General features: G+C 38.7%; 1 protein-coding gene across 1 annotated transcript in view; it reads right to left on the reverse strand.

Annotated features, from left to right (window-relative positions):
- Positions 1–18,182, reverse strand: part of C9 (complement C9) — a gene marked incomplete at both ends in the record, with an annotated part of 46,096 nt that overhangs the window by 9,376 nt on the left and 18,538 nt on the right. The window contains 3 exons of the mRNA XM_079916302.1: positions 966–1,206; positions 5,589–5,858; positions 15,253–15,391. Coding sequence (XP_079772428.1) covers positions 966–1,206; positions 5,589–5,858; positions 15,253–15,391 — 650 coding nt within the window. The remainder of the gene's footprint in view (positions 1–965; positions 1,207–5,588; positions 5,859–15,252; positions 15,392–18,182) is intronic.

Below are 18,182 nucleotides of genomic sequence, written 5' to 3' on the forward strand. Positions count from 1 at the left end.
TTGTTTCATCCTTAAAGGGTTTATCCACAGTGGGGACAGTGTCAGGCTTTAAGATCAGAGCTGAATCCCATCTTTTGCTTGACACAGCCAGAGGCTAAGGAGAAAGAGCCATGGAAGTGCTTTTGGCAACACTTCCTTCCCTAAGAGACACAACCCAAATCTTTGAGGGCAGAGAGAGGAGCTATGCTGGCATCTTTCACCTCTTTAAAGAGTGCTGTAACTAAGCCTTAATTAATCACAAAATAAATATTAAAACTTATTAACATAGAAACTTGGCATCTAGTTTATTCTTAAAAGGCTTTGAGGAAGGCTTTAGGTCAGGATGGTAATTCTGTAGCACATAGGCCTATCCTGTGCATATGGCAGACACTGATGATCAATCATAGACTCTTTTCCATGATTCAAGTGTGGTCAGAAACCTATTTATGGACCCAATTCAACTACCACCCCATAGTTAGAATTGTCATCATATGAGGTAAAACGAATTTTCCACTTTTGCTTTAGGCTTACATGTTGTTAACATTGTTTCTTCCTTCCTCTCTTAGAGAAAATTTAGAACATTTCCTTTCCAATTCTGAAGAATACTTTGGAAGATAATTGGCATACATATAATTGAACCAGTCTATGGATTAAGCAAGAGGTTATGTAAATGACGTCTTTTGTACTTTTCACCTTTTAAATAGTATTTCACTAAAAGCAGCACCACCAAATAATATTATATGGCAGTGCGATTTTGTGCATTTCTCAGTAGTGCTGCTGAGAAGTGCAGGGCCAAGTCATCTTGTTTGAGGTGGAAGTCAATTTGCTGTTTGATAGGATTTTAGAGGCCAAAGGGCAGGGAGAGAGTTCTCTCAAAGAATCAGGTTACAAAACTCTAAAGCCTTTAACCATTGGAAGAGGATAACACTAGAAATAGTTGATGGTTACAACAATGTTGGAAGTTAGAACTCTATTTCTAGCTATACCTTTCTGGTTCATGGAAGTTTTATCCAAAACATATATTAGTTCATAGAGTCCTCCTAGAGTCCCAGAGCTACTGTAGTGGGTTCCATAGGTTTCCAAAAATGCAAAATATTCCCCCTTTTCATAGGTAGCTGGTAGAGCTTTTATAGAATCCAAGAAAGTTGTTGCCAGCATGACGTCCCGAGTTCTCATCACAAATCTTCCCAGGTGAATGGCTCCTTTTACATGCAGAAATATTTTTTCCTTTGTTGTAGAGCCAAAGAAAAGAAATATGAGTTTTATCACCATTATTTTGAATTCAAAAATCACAAAATTTAGAATTTCCATAGTCAATACGTTTTTAGCAGTGACCGCAAGATATCGCTTTAACCCACTTGGAATGGCAAACTTAAAATCATATCAAAACTGTTGATGAAGATGTGCAGAACCTGGAACTCTCTCACAGTGCTGGTGGAAGGGTAAAATGGTACAACCACTCTGGAGAACTGTTTGACAGTATCTTGTAAAAGTCAACACACATCTACCCCAATGGCCAGCAACTTCACTTCTACGTAAGATCAGTAAAAGAGTAGTTCACAAAAAGATCTGTATGAGACTTTTATAGTGGCTTTGGTCAGAATAGCTTAAAATTGAAAATGACAAATGTCCACTGACAGGGGAGTTAATAGATAAATTGTAGTCTATTCACACAAAGGAATACTAGTTAGCAATAAAAGGGAACAAACTACTGATACAGGCAAAAATATAAATAAATCTCAAAAATATTATACTGAGGGCTTCCCTGGTGGCGCAGGGGTTGAGAGTCCCCCTGCCGATGCAGGGGACACGGGTTCGTGCCCCAGTCCGGGAAGATCCCACATGCCACGGAGCGGCTGGGCCTGCCGCTGAGCCTGCGCATCCGGAGCCTGTGCTCCGCAGCGGGAGAGGCCACAACAGTGAGAGGCCCGCATACCGAAAAAATATATATATATATTATACTGAACGAAAAAGTCAGGCACCAAAGAGTATATACTGTATGATTCTATTTATATGAAGTTGTAGAACAGGTGAAACTAAGCTGTGGTCAGAGAAATCTGGTCAGTAGTTGCCTCTCAGGCAGTAGGGGATTGATGCAAAGGGCATGAAGGAATTTTCTTGAGGTGATGGAAATATTCTACATCTTGTTTAAGGAGGTGGTCACAAAGGTGGATACAATAGTCAAAACTCATCATGGAACTAAATGCGCAAAATATTTTCATTTTATTGTATGCAAATTACACCTCCCTAAGTTGACTTAAAAATGTTAACAATGGAAGGAAATGTAGACGCTATATATGAAGCCCAATTTTATTTTACACATGAGGAAACTCTGATACAAAGGTATCAAATTATTTGCCCCAAATCACACAGAGTCTGTGGCAGAGATTTGTCCCAAAAACCTAGGTCTCAGGTCTCTCTGTGCCTTCTACTAAGTCCTCTCAGTTTTTGATAACAGGAGGGACAGATAATATTTTAAGCTGTGGCTTTCAAGCCAATCTAAACACCTCAGCAGTTAATGTTCCCAGGGATGATGGCTTAAATTTCCAAAGGAAAACTGGGGCGGTCACAAAGAACTATGTGATTTAATGCTATAGACTGTCCTGGCCAAAACTAAACTACAACTGACATCCATGATTTTGTGGAAGGTTCTTTTGAAGTTCTCCTGCTGTAGTTGTGGTTAGCACGTGTTGATTGCATAGGAGTTTAATACGTTTTATTATTTTTTTAAAGGTACATCTTGGTGTATACAAACATCACACCAAACTTTTTATGTTTTAGAAGCACAATTGTTCACACTGCGTGACTTAACTTTAGGTGATTTTGGGTGATTCAGTATCTAACAAAAATCTTAAAGAAACTTACTCCATATATATATGTTCTCCACCTGATGACTTGCATAATGATTCTTAATGCAACCTCAAAGATGCACAAAACATATTTGGAATCCCTCTCGTTTTTGCTAAAATTAGGTGTATCTTGTCAGAAAGACATTGTGTTCTTTGACTCAACTTATTTTAGAGGTAGATCTTAGATTATTCCCAGCCAGATATACTCTTGTTTCTTCCATCTTAAAGGAATAAAAATAATCTCTTGGCCTTACTTGTTCAGCCATTTGCCACTCATTTCTTCACCCTCATTAGAAGCAAAATTCCTTTAAAGAGTTTTCTGTACTAGCTCTTTCCAATTCCTCTCTTCCCAGTTTCTCTTAAATCTAACCCAGTCATGCTGCTGCCCTCACTACTCCAACAAAACTTCTCTTTTGTTCAAAACCTCTTCTGAAGGTCACCAGTGACCTTCACAATGCTAAAGCCAGTGCTTCTTAGTCCTCATCTTTCACATATTAGCACATTTGACACAGTTCATCACTCTTTTCTCTTCGATAGAATTTATTTACTTTTTGTTATCTAGGGTAGTTCTTCTCAAAATGTACAGTGTGAACAAATCACCTAGAGAATCTTGTTAAAAACAATTCTAATTCAGTAGGTCTGGGGTAGGGTCTGAGATCCTAACTTCCCAGTGATGTTGTTGCTGCTGGTCCATGGACCGCACTTTGAGTAGCAAGGTTCTACAGCATTACACTGGCCACATCTTGCTTTCCTTCACTCCTCTTTCTTCAGACCTCTTTCTATTGAAGTTCCCTGAGTTTAGTCTTTGATCTTCTCTTTTCTATCCACACTAACTTCATTAGTGGTCTCACCAAAGCCTATGACTTTAAGCACCTTCTATATATTAACAACTCTGAAACTTAGAGCTTAATCCCAGACCTCTTTCTCAAATTCCAGACTCATAACATCAACTTCCTATTTGATATCTCCAGTGGAATGTCTAATAGACATCTCAAACTTAATCTAACTAAAACTTAACTACTGGTCTTTTTCTCCAAACCTTCTCTACCTGAAATTTTCTCCATCTCAGTTGATAGCAACTCCATCTTTCCGGTTGCTCAGGCCAAAAACTTTGGCGTTTGTAGAATCATGTTTGACTCTACAACTGTCCTTTCTGAACTGTCATCATCTCTCACCTGGATTCTTGCAACAGTTTTAACAAACCTTCTTCCTTTTGCTCGTAACTTTCATAATCTCTTCTCAACAGTACCCAGAGTAATCACTGAAGATATATTAGAATATGTCAACCTTCTATTCAAAACATTCCAATGGTCCCTCATGTCACTCACTGAAAAAACCAAACTCTTAGAACAGGCTGTGAGGCCCTTTATGATTTGATTCAAGGTAACCTCTCTAACCTTTTCTCCTTCTGTTCACTTTGGCCCAATGGGCAGGTATGTTCCCATCCTAGGGACTTATCTTTAATAGATCCTTCTGCCAGATATATCATCCCAAATATAACTATTTGACTATTTCCTCTCCTTCAAATCTTTATTCAGAGCTCATCTCCTCAGTGAAGCCTACCCTAAGCTGCTTTTTTAATACTGCCATCTGCCCAGGAGTCTGATTGCCATTATGCTACTCTACATTTCATTGTATTCTATAGCATCTATCATTTTCTAAATACTATATAGCTTCCTTTTTTACTGTTATGTTTGTTTCTGTCTATCTCCCCCTGCTAAACTTTCAGCTCCATGAGAAGACTCTTTATGAGTTTGGTTCACAAATGTATTTTAAGCACGTGGAACAGTGCCTGGCCACAGAGTAAGTCCACAATTAAATATTTGTTGAATGACTTAAAAGATTTTCCAACTGCACCCTTTGGGTGAGTGTGCATGTGGATATAGAGGCAATGTATTGATCAACCCATTATACAATTAGGCATAGTATAAGTACTAAGAGTGAATGAGTATTATTTTTTAAGTGGAAGAAGGGTATCTAAATAGGTGACTGTGTTATTAGAGAAGAAAGAGTGAGCATTTTACCAGCATCATACTGACTACAGAAAGTATATTCTATATTTATTCCAAAGGCAATGAAACAAACTTCTAAATCTGGCTTAAATATTAAAAAACAAACACATTTTCAAAGTCTCAAATTAAAGGTATGATTACAAAGTAAGCAGACCAATTTCATATGCAATGTGTACAATTTCATGGCATCGTTACTCTAGAAATACACTTTACAGTAAGTAAATAGCCATCATTCTAAGACATTACAGTGAATTACCAAAATTCCTTAGTATGATTTTTCATTGTACTTCTGAAGAGAATATAAATTAAACAGTCTATCACCACAATCTCAGTCAAAAAGCATGCTCTGAATTCCCTTTTTTTTTTTTGGCTGTGCCACGCGGCATGTGGGATCTTAGTTCCCTGGCCAGGGATCAAACCCGTGCCCTCTGCAGTGGAAGCACGAAGTCTTAACCACTGGACCACCAGGGAAGTCCTAAAAAGTATGCTCTGAACTCTTAATATGCTTGTTCTGTTGTCAGCCACAAACATCTCACCCACTTATTACTGCTATACTGAAGAGATTTTTCTCCAGTTAGCATTCTTCTTCTGGGCCTTCAAACTACCTACACATTTGAGGATTTGTTGAGTACTATTTTTCTTTCTCTTATGCGCTCTATCTGCTCTAAACGATTAAACTTAAAAGAGGACATTTGGTTAGTTTGAAAAATATTCCATTATATTCTCTATATTAAATGTTTGGTCTTACCTTCTTCGAAGAATATAACAACAACCGTTTGTAAGATTCATTTTTGGAATATGTAAATCGAAAGGTACCCTGGGCATTTGAAAGACGTGGAAAGACTTTTTTGCAAGAAGGTTTTGAATCTGTACATTCAAGCTTTCCAATTGCTTCACGAGGTGTGTATTTTAGAGATAAATCTGCATTAAAACTTGATTTCTTCTCTTGGATGATACTTCTGAATACTTGCATCTGTTCATCATAATATTCAGTTCTGAAATTTTTGTCGGCTTTGGTCTAAAAGAGAATAGCAAAGTGTTTTTGAAAACAACATACAAAAAAAAACCCAAAATAAACAGGAGAAGACAAAAATCAGGCAACTTATTTGAAAGGGAGTAGAACAAAGAAGTTGAGCCACGGCAAGAAAGTGAGACTGAGAGGGTTCAAATACAGAGCTGATGACTTTGAGAACATTACACGATAACCTCTCTGTGCCCAGTCTGATTTCTAGTGTGTAAAATCGGGATACTCACCATGCCTGGACCAAAGGTTGTTATAAGGAGTCAATGAAAAAAAGCATATGAAGGACTTAGAACATAGCAAGCTTTCAAGAGTTAATATATTAATAATTAAAAAGCAAGTTGCATAACAGATCAGATGCACCATATACTCCCATCTGTGTAGAAAAAGAAGGAAAGAAATGATAAAGCTAAGCCTTCCTGAAGCCTTGTGGACCAGGCACTGTTTTGAGCATTTTGTACATGTTAATTAATATAAGTAGAAAGGCCAGGACTTGAGCCCTGAACTGCCTCTTAACGTTTACACTCTACTGCCTATTTAAAAAAAAAAAAAAAAAAAAAGCCTTTATGTGCATAGAAAATTACCGGAAAAATAGACAAATCATGGAGTGATAGCCCTGGGTAAGGGGAACTGTGAGTGAATGGATATCTGGAGTGACAGCAGGCTTGCTTTTTCTTGCATCATCTTTTATGTGGTTTGGACTTTATTTATTTATTTACCACATTCATGTTTGCATAGAAAAACTAAGTAATCTAGTTAAAAATTAAAACTTTCAATTAAAACAAATGAACTTATTTACAAAACAGAAACAGACTCACAGACATAGAAAACAAACTTATAGTTACCAAAGAGGAAAGGAGGGGGGAGGGATAAATGAGGAACTTGGGATTAACAGATACACACTACTATACGTAAAATAGATAATCAACGAGGTATTACTGTATAGCACAGGGAACTATATTTAATATCTTGTAATAACCTATAATGGAAAAGAATTGAAAAAGAATAAAACTGAATCACCTTCCTGTATGCCAGAAACTAACACAACATTGTAAATCAGCTATACTTCAATAAAACAAAGAAAGAAACAAATAAAAACTTTTTTTGCCAACTTGGTTATTGTCAGGCATCAACGGGAGGGCTGTAAATCTCAACAAACTCTCTTTCCAGAGGTCCTCTGTAACAGGCTGCAACTCTTGTCCGGAAAGAGACACTCATCTCTTCAGTCAGTGGCACAGACTGAACTCAGTAGCATGCACTGGGTGACTGTTCTGCACGAGGAATGCTGTGGTCTGAATGTTTATGTCTCCCCTTAAATCCATATGTTAAAATCCTAACGCCCAGTGGGATGGTATTAGGAGATGGGACCTTTGGGAGGAGCCTTCTTGAAGAGATTCGTGCTTTTATAAAAGTGACCCCACAGAGCTCCCTAGTCCCTGCCAACCATGTGAGGATACAACGAGAAGTCTGTAACCCAGAAGAGGGCCCTCACCCGACCCTGCTAGTGCTCTGATCTGAGACGCCCAGCCTCCAGAACTGTGAGCAATAAATTTCAGTTGTCTCTAAGCTACCTGGTCTCTGGTATTTCGTTATAGCAACCCAAACAGACTAAGACAAGAAACCTAAAGTCACCATCTAATGGGAAAGACTAAAACGTATATAATTTTCGTTAAAGAAAGGCACGCTGGGAAAAATGCTCAATGCAAAGGGAAGAGTAGCCTAACCATGTCACTTCCCTGTTTAAAATCTTTCCACCTTCCCACTGCCTTTAAGATAAAGTCTAAACTAGACTTATTCCAAGTTAATCTCTCCCTGACTGTACTCCAGCCCTCTGGCCTCCTTTCTATTTCCATAGCCTATGCTTCGTCCCACCACAGGGCTCTCTTATGCTGCGTTTACTTTCTGGAATGTTCCTTAATCCTCCAGCCTCCCCCATCCTCTCATAACACAGACATTATACACACTCACACACACATACTATATACCCCTGGCCTGGTGAATCCCTACTTCTATTTCAAGTCTCAGCTTAACCATCACTTCTTTAGGGAGACCTTTACTGATCCCACAGACTAACAAATCTGTTTCCTATAAGCTCTCATGGCTCTTCTTTTAAAATAAAACAAAATGAAAAATGCTTCCCTTTTATAATGGCTTTTTTTTTTTTTTTGCAGTACGCGGGCCTCTCACCGCTGTGGCCTCTCCCGTTGCGGAGCACAGGCTCTGGACGTGCAGGCTCAGCGGCCATGGCTCACGGGCCCAGCCGCTCCGCGGCATGTGGGATCTTCCCGGACCGGGGCACGAACCCGTGTCCCCTGCATCAGCAGGCGGACTCTCAACCACTGCGCCACCAGGGAAGCCCTATAATGGCTTATTTAATAGACCTTCAGATGGTAAACTCCAAGAAGTCACGGACCACATCCATCTTACCCACATGCCTCCATAGCCTCACCACTTAGTAAAGTGCCTGACAAAAAGTAGATTATAATAAAGACGTATTAAATTTAATATGCAGATCCAATACAGCTAACAATAGTAACTCATATGTATTGAGTGCTTACTCCGTGGCAGCAGCTGTTCAAAGTGTTTTATGTAGAATAAATATTTATCTCCCTACCTTTAAGGTAATTTCTATAATTATCCCCATTTTACAGATAAGAAAACATAGGTTAAAAAATTTGTCCAAGATCATACAATCATACAGCTAGGAAGTGGCCCAGCCAGCAATGAAACCCAGGAAGTTTGATTCCAGGGTAGAGCTGTTCATTCTTATGCTATACTGCCAAAGAGGGCTTGACAAGTTCTAAGTGGTAAAATGAAGAAAGGATTCATGGAAAATGTTGCCCTGAACATGGCCTTGGGAAAAAAAAAAAAAAAAATATATATATATATATATATATATATATATATAAAGGTGATTCAGTATGCTGTACACCAGAAACTAACACAACATTGTAAATCAACTATACTTCAATTAAAAAAAAAGAAAGAAAAATGAATAAGATTTCTATTGCCTTGAAATCTAAGACTAGTAGAAGCAAATGAAGACAATCCCACTCAGTCTTCCATGATGACAAGTGCCAAGGCTGAGCAAAATGGCACCAGGAAACCACGTTTCCCTCACTCTTCTAGAAGGCTAAGGTGTTCTTAGCTCACTGGCTTCTAATTTGTTGCAGGATAGGAGTGGCGTAATTTGTAGGCTCTTGCACTTATATCTGAACTGGTTAGAAAGGAACTGGCACTGGGCAGGGATCAACTTAGCAGTGTGAAGGATTGCTTGCAGGTATAAGGGAATGTTGGTCAGGGTGTCAATTAGAACGTTGTTGAATGGTCCTCTTTCACTAATGCTAGGATGGTAGTAGTGAGTAGAGTCTGAAACAGTGAGGGTGGGGTCACCCCAGAAAACCTAAAGACAAGAGCTGGATTGAAAAGCCAAAAATCCATCCATCAAAAAGAAGTCTGAGCTGAATGATAGGCATTCAGAGGTGGACAAATATGTAGAATCGTTTTGAAGAGAAGAGCAAAAGTCTTTGAAGAGAGGTCAAGAAGCAAGATTATAGAAAGTAGGAAGACACACGGATGGAAACAAGTTTCTTTACGAGAACCAAATAAACAGATGTTGGAGAAGCAGAAATCAGAGAGAGGGGCAAGGGTGCTTACATCTTCCAGGAGGCCAGGCATATTATAGGAGTTAGTGAAATCTATCCTGTTTAAAGGTTTATCAGCTAATGCTTCTTGAAAAGAAATAAACATTACTCTGGCACTGGGAGTGGAGGAGATAGAACACCTCAGCACACATTCCAAAGTTCAAATTGAGGAGGCTTGGAGAGCAAGCGGGAATAAAAGGTAAAGAGAAAACTGTTAAAGACGCCACTAAGATTTTGTATGTACAAATAAAGGATAAAACCAAATACTATTTACTATTATTATTAAAGCCATCTCTCACTGATTGAGAGAAGGAACCAGGAAAGAGCAGATTGCTTGCAACCTTATGAGTCATCCTCAGCTAAAGTACCTAGCCAAGCCACACCCACATTCCTAAACTTTTAGCCGTTAAATTTGGGGCTATTTTGAAATTTAGCAACAGATAATGAATACAATTATCTTCAAGAGATCATCTTCTCTGCCTAGATCTTCAATATTGGTGCGTTTTAGGACTCCATTCTCTATGTTCTTTTCTCTCATTGTACACCTCCTGGATGATCTCAAGCACTGTCAAGACTTCAGTGATCCTCTCTATGCTGATGGCACTTAAATCTCTGCCTCCAATTCAGGCTCCATCCTCACATTCATATAATCTACTCTTAGCAAGATAACTCCATCCAGATGTCAATCATTATCTTTTTCTTGGATTTAACTCTTCTTTTGGTAGATCCCCTACTCCCCCTTCCAACATACACGCACACACACACACACACACACACACACACACCACACACACACACACCACACACCACACACCACACACCACACACCACACACACACACACACACTTCTCAGGTCTTCTTTGATGGCCTATCATCCACTGGGGGTCTCCATACTTTTCATCTATTGTGGGTTTATTTTGTGTTAGACACTCTTCTAAGCACTTTGCACTTATTAACACATTTAACCTTTCCAAATTCCTACGAAGTATATCCTGTTATTATACAACTTTATGATAAGAAACTGAGGTTCAGGAAAGAAAAATAAGTTGCCTGGAAGTCATATGGATGGTAAGTGAAGGAACTTATCAGAATTCAAATCCAGGGAATTTCATTCAGAACTGGGCACTTGACCATATGCTCCACTATCTCCAATTCTGTACTGAACTCTTAGTTCTCAAAACTGAGCTGGATCTCGTCTCTTCCTCTCAGCCTCTACTATTATAGACACAGTTCAGTTTTTCATCATCTCCTTCTTGGACCATAAAATAGCTTCCTTCTGTTATTATCTCTGGTACTGTCTCCTTAAAATTCATCTCCACAAAACACAAAGATTTAAAATGAAACTATGACCACATTGCTCTCCTCAGTGGCTCCATTACCATGCTCAGGATTATGCCCAAGTTACTTAGTATGGCGTGTGAGCACCTTCATAATTGACCCCTGCCTATGACTCCAAATTTGACCTCATATAAGTTCATTGCAGGCTGTAGTTCCTTTCAAGATAGCAGTTTCTATAGGCACAGTATTATTTATTCCTTGGGAGCAGCAATATGTAATAAATAAATCACTGTGTATATAATAAATTTTATCTGTACACCCCCAGGTTTTCTAAATGGGCTCCAGCTAATAGTAGAAAGAGTAGTTGAAATGTTTAGTAAGCCTCTGTTTTCAGTTGCTGTCAACTTTAGTGACGATTCCAATTATATGTTTTCTTGAATATGGGTTCTTCCCTTCCTTAAAAAAAAAAAAAAGCATTTGCTTTTTGAAAGAAGAGTGTCAATATACTGAATGCATTTATTTATTAATTGAACAATCATTTGTTTAGCCTACTTTACAATGTTAGTTTCTCAGGATTATATGGTAAATAAAATGACTAGAAATTCAACTAAGGGTATATATGATACAGCAAAACAAAGACCACAACAGAAAGGAAAGCAAAGGCTATTGCATTAATTTGCAGAAAAGGCATGTAATGGAGGATTCAGAGAAGACAGCTGAGAGTAACGTGGCAATCAAAACCCAGATCAGGAATGACCTTTGTCCCCGTGTCAAGGGGACTGATTATTATCCTGCAGGCTGCAGGGAGACGTCACCAAATTTAAGCAACAGATTTCAGAGGCAGCGTAGTTCTGGTGAACACAAGGTTAAGGATGTGGCTGGAGATGTGAGTGACTCAAGTGGGACAGATATAGGAAGTTAAGGGATAGCAAGACATTATTGGCAATTCACATGATATAGAAGTTATTCAGGGGGCTTCCCTGGTGGCGCAGTGGTTGAGAGTCCGCCTGCCAATGCAGGGGACACAGGTTTGAGGCCTGGTCTGGGAAGATCCCACGTGCTGCGGAGCAACTAGGCCCATGAGCCACAACTACTGAGCCTGTGCGTCTGGAGCCTGTGCTCTGCAACGAGAGGCCGCGATAATGAGAGGCCCGCGCACCGCGATGAAGAGGGGCCCCCGCTTGCCACAACTAGAGAAAGCCCTTGCACAGAAATGAAGACCCAACACAGCCAAAAATAAATAAATAAATAAACAAGCCAAGCATTTGAAGCCCTTTTAAAAAAAAAAAAAGAAGTTATTCAGCATTTTGTGAGGATTTGGGGTGGAAAGGATGATTATAATCCAGGTGCATTTTACAAACATTTGTTGACCTACAAAATCTTACATTCTCATGGAGATCCAGATTTAAAGAGAATTATAATGAAAACCTGAAACCTGATTTACAAGTTGTTACCTTCAACAACAAAAGCAGAGAAGACTAAAGAAAAACAAGTGAAAAGGAACTAATTCCTAGATGTAATCATCACTTTTTTCCCCCCTAATTGCAAGCTTCAGTTGTTCTTGATCATTACTTACAAAGCAGCCAGTAAACTTTCACCTAGAATGTAACCACTAATTATGCATTTAACCATAGCTAAGTCTTTTACCATAGCTAAGTGTTCTTATATTCTAAAAAAGAATAGAAAATATATTTTTTTATTGGCATACAGTTGCTTTACAATGTTGTGCTGGTTTCTGCTGTGCAGCAAAGTGAATCAGCTATATGTATAAATATATCCCCCCTTTTTTGGATTTCCTTCCCATTTAGGTCACCACAGAGCATTAAGGAGAGTTCCCTGTGAAGAATAGCAAATATTTATTGAGTGTTCGCTAGTGCCAATAACTTTCTGAATGTTTCACATACATAGACTCATTTATCTTTACAAGGTAGGCACTAATATTTCTGTTTTACAGATGAGGAAACTGAGGCATGATGAGGATAAATAATTTGCCCAGATCTCACTCCTGTTTGGGGCAGAGTTGGGATTCTAACCTATGCAGTGTGTTCTAGAGCCAGAGCCGCATTTGAAACAAGAGGCACTGAGGGAGTGTGAATGTATCAGAGTAAGGTGTCATTATCAAGGGATATTCCCCATGGAATGATAGGTCCGTAGAATTCTTTCAAAAAATGAAAGACAGTAAGTTATTGCCAATAAGTAACTAAAACAAGATTTAAAAAATTAATTCATCCAGTAAAATGTTGAGCACCTACCCTATACATATATTGAGTATTGGTAATAGCTAGAAGGAAGAAAAATATGCATTCTTTGCCTTCCGGCACTATAATAATAACATACACGAAAAAGTAGGTCAAGTATGTCATTGAATATTAGAACGTGCAGAACGTAGCCCTCTCTAAGAAGTCAAAATCGAGATGTCCACTCGAGAAGCTCACGCACGTTCTTTTATGTTCAGCTCTTCATTTTCCAAGACCATAACAGATTAGAATAAGGGGAGCATCAGTATTACTAGCACCAAGGGTGTGATCTGGGGACTTTAACAAGCCCCCAGCCAACTCCATCAGCGCTCTTTCTCAGGTGGCACCAAATTAATACTCAGGTCCACAATCCCTGTCGGTTTTTTTCTAAGCTTGATGCCAAAGCTCATTTGAAGGCCTTCATCTGATCTGAACTGATAAAAAGTTATCGTCTTCATTTCTTCCACTTTGTGCGAACATGGGTTAATTTTGCCACAGACATATTAATGTGTTTGATTGTAAGATGCTGCTCCCAGCTCCGCCTGGGGTGTAAGTGATATACAGCGTAAGCACCACATCACCTTTGTAAGATCCAAACCCTCTGAATGCGGAAGTACATCTGTTTCCAGGGTTGTAGATAAGGGAAAACAGCATGCTTACTCTCCAAATGCAACTTCAAGACCAGTCCCAGGCAAGCCCCCAGCCCTCACTTCTTGGTTCACACCTGTTACTAACCCTACAGAGAAGCTAGGAGGCTGGTGACAGTGACAAAGACAGGAAGGCTGTACAGCACAGACCTGAGAACTAAAAAAATAAAACAACACAACAATAACCCTTCTTGCATCAGAAGTGACAGAGGTTCTCTTATCTTTGGCATACTCTTTTGAAGAAAGTAGAACATGTATAATTCTTCTTAGAAAGATGATAATCTTCCCCTCGAGACATATACTTAAAGAAGGTTAACTTAGCATTATGGGAAAGATCAATAATCCAAAATGTTCCCTGCGATTTGTGAGAAACTGATTTTATTCTGGACTTATAGGCACCAAAAATATGACAATGTGGTCATATGTGAAAAAAGATGCCAGTCAAATAAGTAGGGACATTAAGTCGTTAGCATTCATGGGAGAGCATGATCACTTCAGGCTGCAACGGGTAGGGCTTGACTTACAACATTGTTAGAGATAAAAGGAATATTAGCTACAATTATTGAAAAGTATATATGTTTTTCAAACTGGTGGGAGTGTCAATGATAATGAAGGACATTGGAATGACTGAATAAAGTGAATTTTGTGGGTCACCAATGGGACCAATTAGAGAAACAGATTATTGTAGCTACTGGTTCAGAATAAACTATTATTTTTTATTATATCTTGTTTAGAGCCCCCCAAATATCTCTAAAGGTGATAAATATTAATCCTTTGAATGAGGAGGTAGAGTTTGTGGATGGCTCTAGAGAATTTAGGTGACTTGTAGAAAGGTGGTAGGTTTGAGGTAGCATTTTGTAGAGTAAAAATCACTTTAAGAAACAGTTTCACCAGAACTGGAGGGGTTTGAGGTGAGTGACTACAGCCACTCACACTAGTCAAGCAGGTTTTACAGGGGAGACTAGTGAAGGAAAACAAATGTAAAGATGGTTTTTCATTGGTAGGTTAGCGAAAACCAAGCCTCAACAGCATGGAAGCAGTGTACACAGTCCTTAAATCAGCACTCATTTAATTTTTAGTTTCATCAGAACCTTAGATGATTCTTTTTACAGAGTTTAAGTATTTCCCAAAACGCTATCACTGCGCGCATGTTACTGAAGATTGATTGTAGACTATTGCATATATATATATATATATATATTTTTTTTTTTTTTTTTTTTTTTTTTTTTCTGTACGCGGGCCTTTCACTGTTGCGGCCTCTCCCGTTGCGGAGCACAGGCTCCGGACGCGCAGGCTCAGCGGCCATGGCTCACGGGCCCAGCTGCTCCGCGGCATGTGGGATCTTCCCAGACTGGGGCACGAACCCGTGTCGCCTGCATCAGCAGGCGGACTCTCAACCACTGCTCCACCAGGGAAGCCCTATTGCATATTTTCTAAAGAGACCCAAGCTACATCTCCTCTTCTTTAAGTCAGTTCACATTAAATTTTCATTCTACTGAATTTTTCATATTTTTCAGTAGGAAACTTATGGAAACAATTTTTCAGCTAAAGCTGAACAATGTGTTTTCTTCTGAGGATACTTACTTCATAGGCCAGGGAAGCCACGTTCCAGGGTCTGCGGTAGTACGTCAAGCTGTTGCCATCCCAAACTCGGTCACAGAGTCCGTTGTAGTACTCGTTGTTGAAAGGGGTGGTGAGGGGATCCATCCCTAAGACGTTGATCCTGAGTGAACAGAGTAACAGTAGGCGTGGAGACACCAGGAGCTAACGCGAGGCAGCCCTCAGTCACTGGGGGAAGAGAGCTTCAGCTCATGTCCCCATCACCCATGTGATGATGGGATATAATCAGGAATAGAAGCAAGAGCCTGGTCACCTCTGCTCTGTGTCCTGGGCGGGAAGTACATATTAAGAAGGTCTTATAAACTCTTCTAGGCAACTAGGGCACCGTTGAGCACAATGAAAGAAATGCAGTAAGTAGGAAGCAAGGGTCCATCTGGCTTCAAGAGTGGAACTCCACTGATGTAACCCTTAGCTAGCCTCCCTTGGTGAGCTAATACCACCGCTTTACATTATTTGAGAACAGAGCATCTCATGGGGGCAGAATAACTCATGCATATAATTTTTAATCTGTGAATCAACGTTGGGGCTCTTTCTCTCTCCATTCTCTTTAAACTTAAACCTTTCCCTCCAGCTGTCTCATTGATTGTCAAGAACCTTGTTCCCTCCAGGCTTATTTTCCTCCTATTATACTTACAAGAGGAACACTAAAATGTCATCACCCAGCAAGGCATTCTCAAATGTTCTACTTTTTTCTCCCAGCACAATATTTTCATTTGGCAAGCTTTAATTCAGAAATAGGAATCTTGTTTAGCCCAAAAAGTACTTACTTTGATTCGTAGGCCAAAAACCAATGTATGCAAAAGAAGCAGTTCATTCTTTGTGAAGTATTAATTGGAGAAATAGTCATTGCTGTCTAGACTGTATCTGGAATAAATGGCCCCAGGGCAGGGGGGCCAAATGGAGGTTTGCTCCTCACATCTATAACTTAGCTTGGCACAAAAGCATAAAGTCTTCCATTGTTCTGGACCACATCCCTAACTCCAATGAGCTGGATTACAAAGCCGGTTGTTGGTTTCAAGAGCAATTTGTCAAAGAGTGTGGATGACTTACTGCAAACCCATTGCTAATGCAAGGAAAATAAGTGGATGAGTATCCTATTGCCAGTTGGTTAGTTAAAAAACATCTTTATATAAACAGCACATTCTTAATAAACTTTGAATCTACACAGAAAATGAACATTATAGCTCAACTTGAATGAAAGGCAAGTTAAGGAACTGATTCAGGAATACCTTTCTCAAGGCTGACTGTATAGTTAGAATGAACTCGTTCTCACTTTTTTGCTCTCCCAAAAATACTTTTCATGAAAAACGCTATGGCCCTAATTTCTAATAAAGGGCCAAAAATTAGACCTAGTCACTCGAATAAAAAAGAGAGGAAAAAAGAAACACTATATATCTAGTTTACTTTCTTAAATCTCTTATCCTGGATGGGAGATTAAAATTTTGGCTTTAATTTTTCACCCATCCCTGCATCTACAAACATGTGAGCAATAGTTTAAAAAATATTACTAAGGTTTCAATACAAAGACATAGAATACTGGAAACAAATGATCTGTGTTGGTTTCTTAAACAAGACCTCAAGTACATTTTCTTTATTTTGTAGTGAACTTGTCTTCCATATATCTCATTAACGGAGATGCTGCACCTCTTCGCGTTCAGTGAATAAGGACATTCATCCTTGCTTATAGTGGTGATGAATTCTTAAGAGTACTATATCTACGGATAGTGTAGTGTTTGTAATAAACAGTGGGTAATATTAAGACAGTTAATACAGTCCTTGATCTCATTAAAATTATATTCAAGGTAAGGGGTTGGATATAATTACCAATTTCAAACAGTAGTCCAAGGACGAATATACATGTGCCAAATGAATAGTACAGGTAAGTGATGTACAATGTTCCCAAGAGGAAGAGGTCCCCATGGCAGGGTCATCAAAAGGGTTTTAGAAGGAGTAGGTTTTGATTTGGGTTTTGAAGGATGGGGCCTGAAGGGCAGAAGGAATGAGGGTGCAAAATTCTGCAGGTGGAAATGTATATGGCATGTTTTTGGGTAGCGGTCTTCAGATTTTTCTGCATGTCTGATCTATTAAAAATGTTGATAAACTATGCCTCCTTAAACAGTTTTAGTCGGACATCTAAAATGTTCCCTCTTAAGTTTAAGTAGTTGCAAAGGATATAACTTCTCAGCAAGCTGTAAATATTTATGCTTTAAAATATAATTATTTTGCCTCTTAAAAATAAATCCAATGGAATATAAATTCTATAGTGATGATGGGTATCAAGTGACTACAATGTTTATATTTCTTTAACAGTTGGATGTTTTATGGTATTCCTTTGGATTCTTTCTTCTTTTAAAAATAGACCTTATTTCTTAGAGCAGTTTTAAGATTCATGGCAAGATGAGTGGATGATAGGGAGATATCCCATATGCCCTTATCCCCCTTTTATGCTTGAATCTATATTTGTATTCCATTTCTGCTCCAGAATTTTAACCTAATGTAATGTAGTTTTATGCTTGGAAGTTTTAGTTGATCACTTTTTCATACTTTTCTGTATGAAAAAGGTATTAATTGAAAATTTTAAAACATTAAATATCCTTTGACCATAAGGTCTAAGTATTTAAAAAATTCTTCTGGATTTGATTTACCATTATTAGTAGTATATTTCAGTATATTAAAATTTAAAAATAGTTAATAAATCTAAGTAAAATTTTATTGGATAGTTATCTCTCAATGAAATGAATGGGGCTTCCTTTTTAATTAATTGATTAGCTACTGTACCCATGGGTGAATATTCCTTATTGCTAGAAAAAGATAGGGCTGAGTACCAATTTTATTTCTACTTTCCATTTTTATAGAGGTAAATGCTGAGAAATTTAACTCACATAAATAAGTAG

The sequence above is a fragment of the Stenella coeruleoalba genome (genome assembly GCF_951394435.1).
Source record: "Stenella coeruleoalba genome assembly, chromosome: 3".
NCBI classification, from domain to species: Eukaryota; Metazoa; Chordata; class Mammalia; order Artiodactyla; family Delphinidae; genus Stenella; species Stenella coeruleoalba.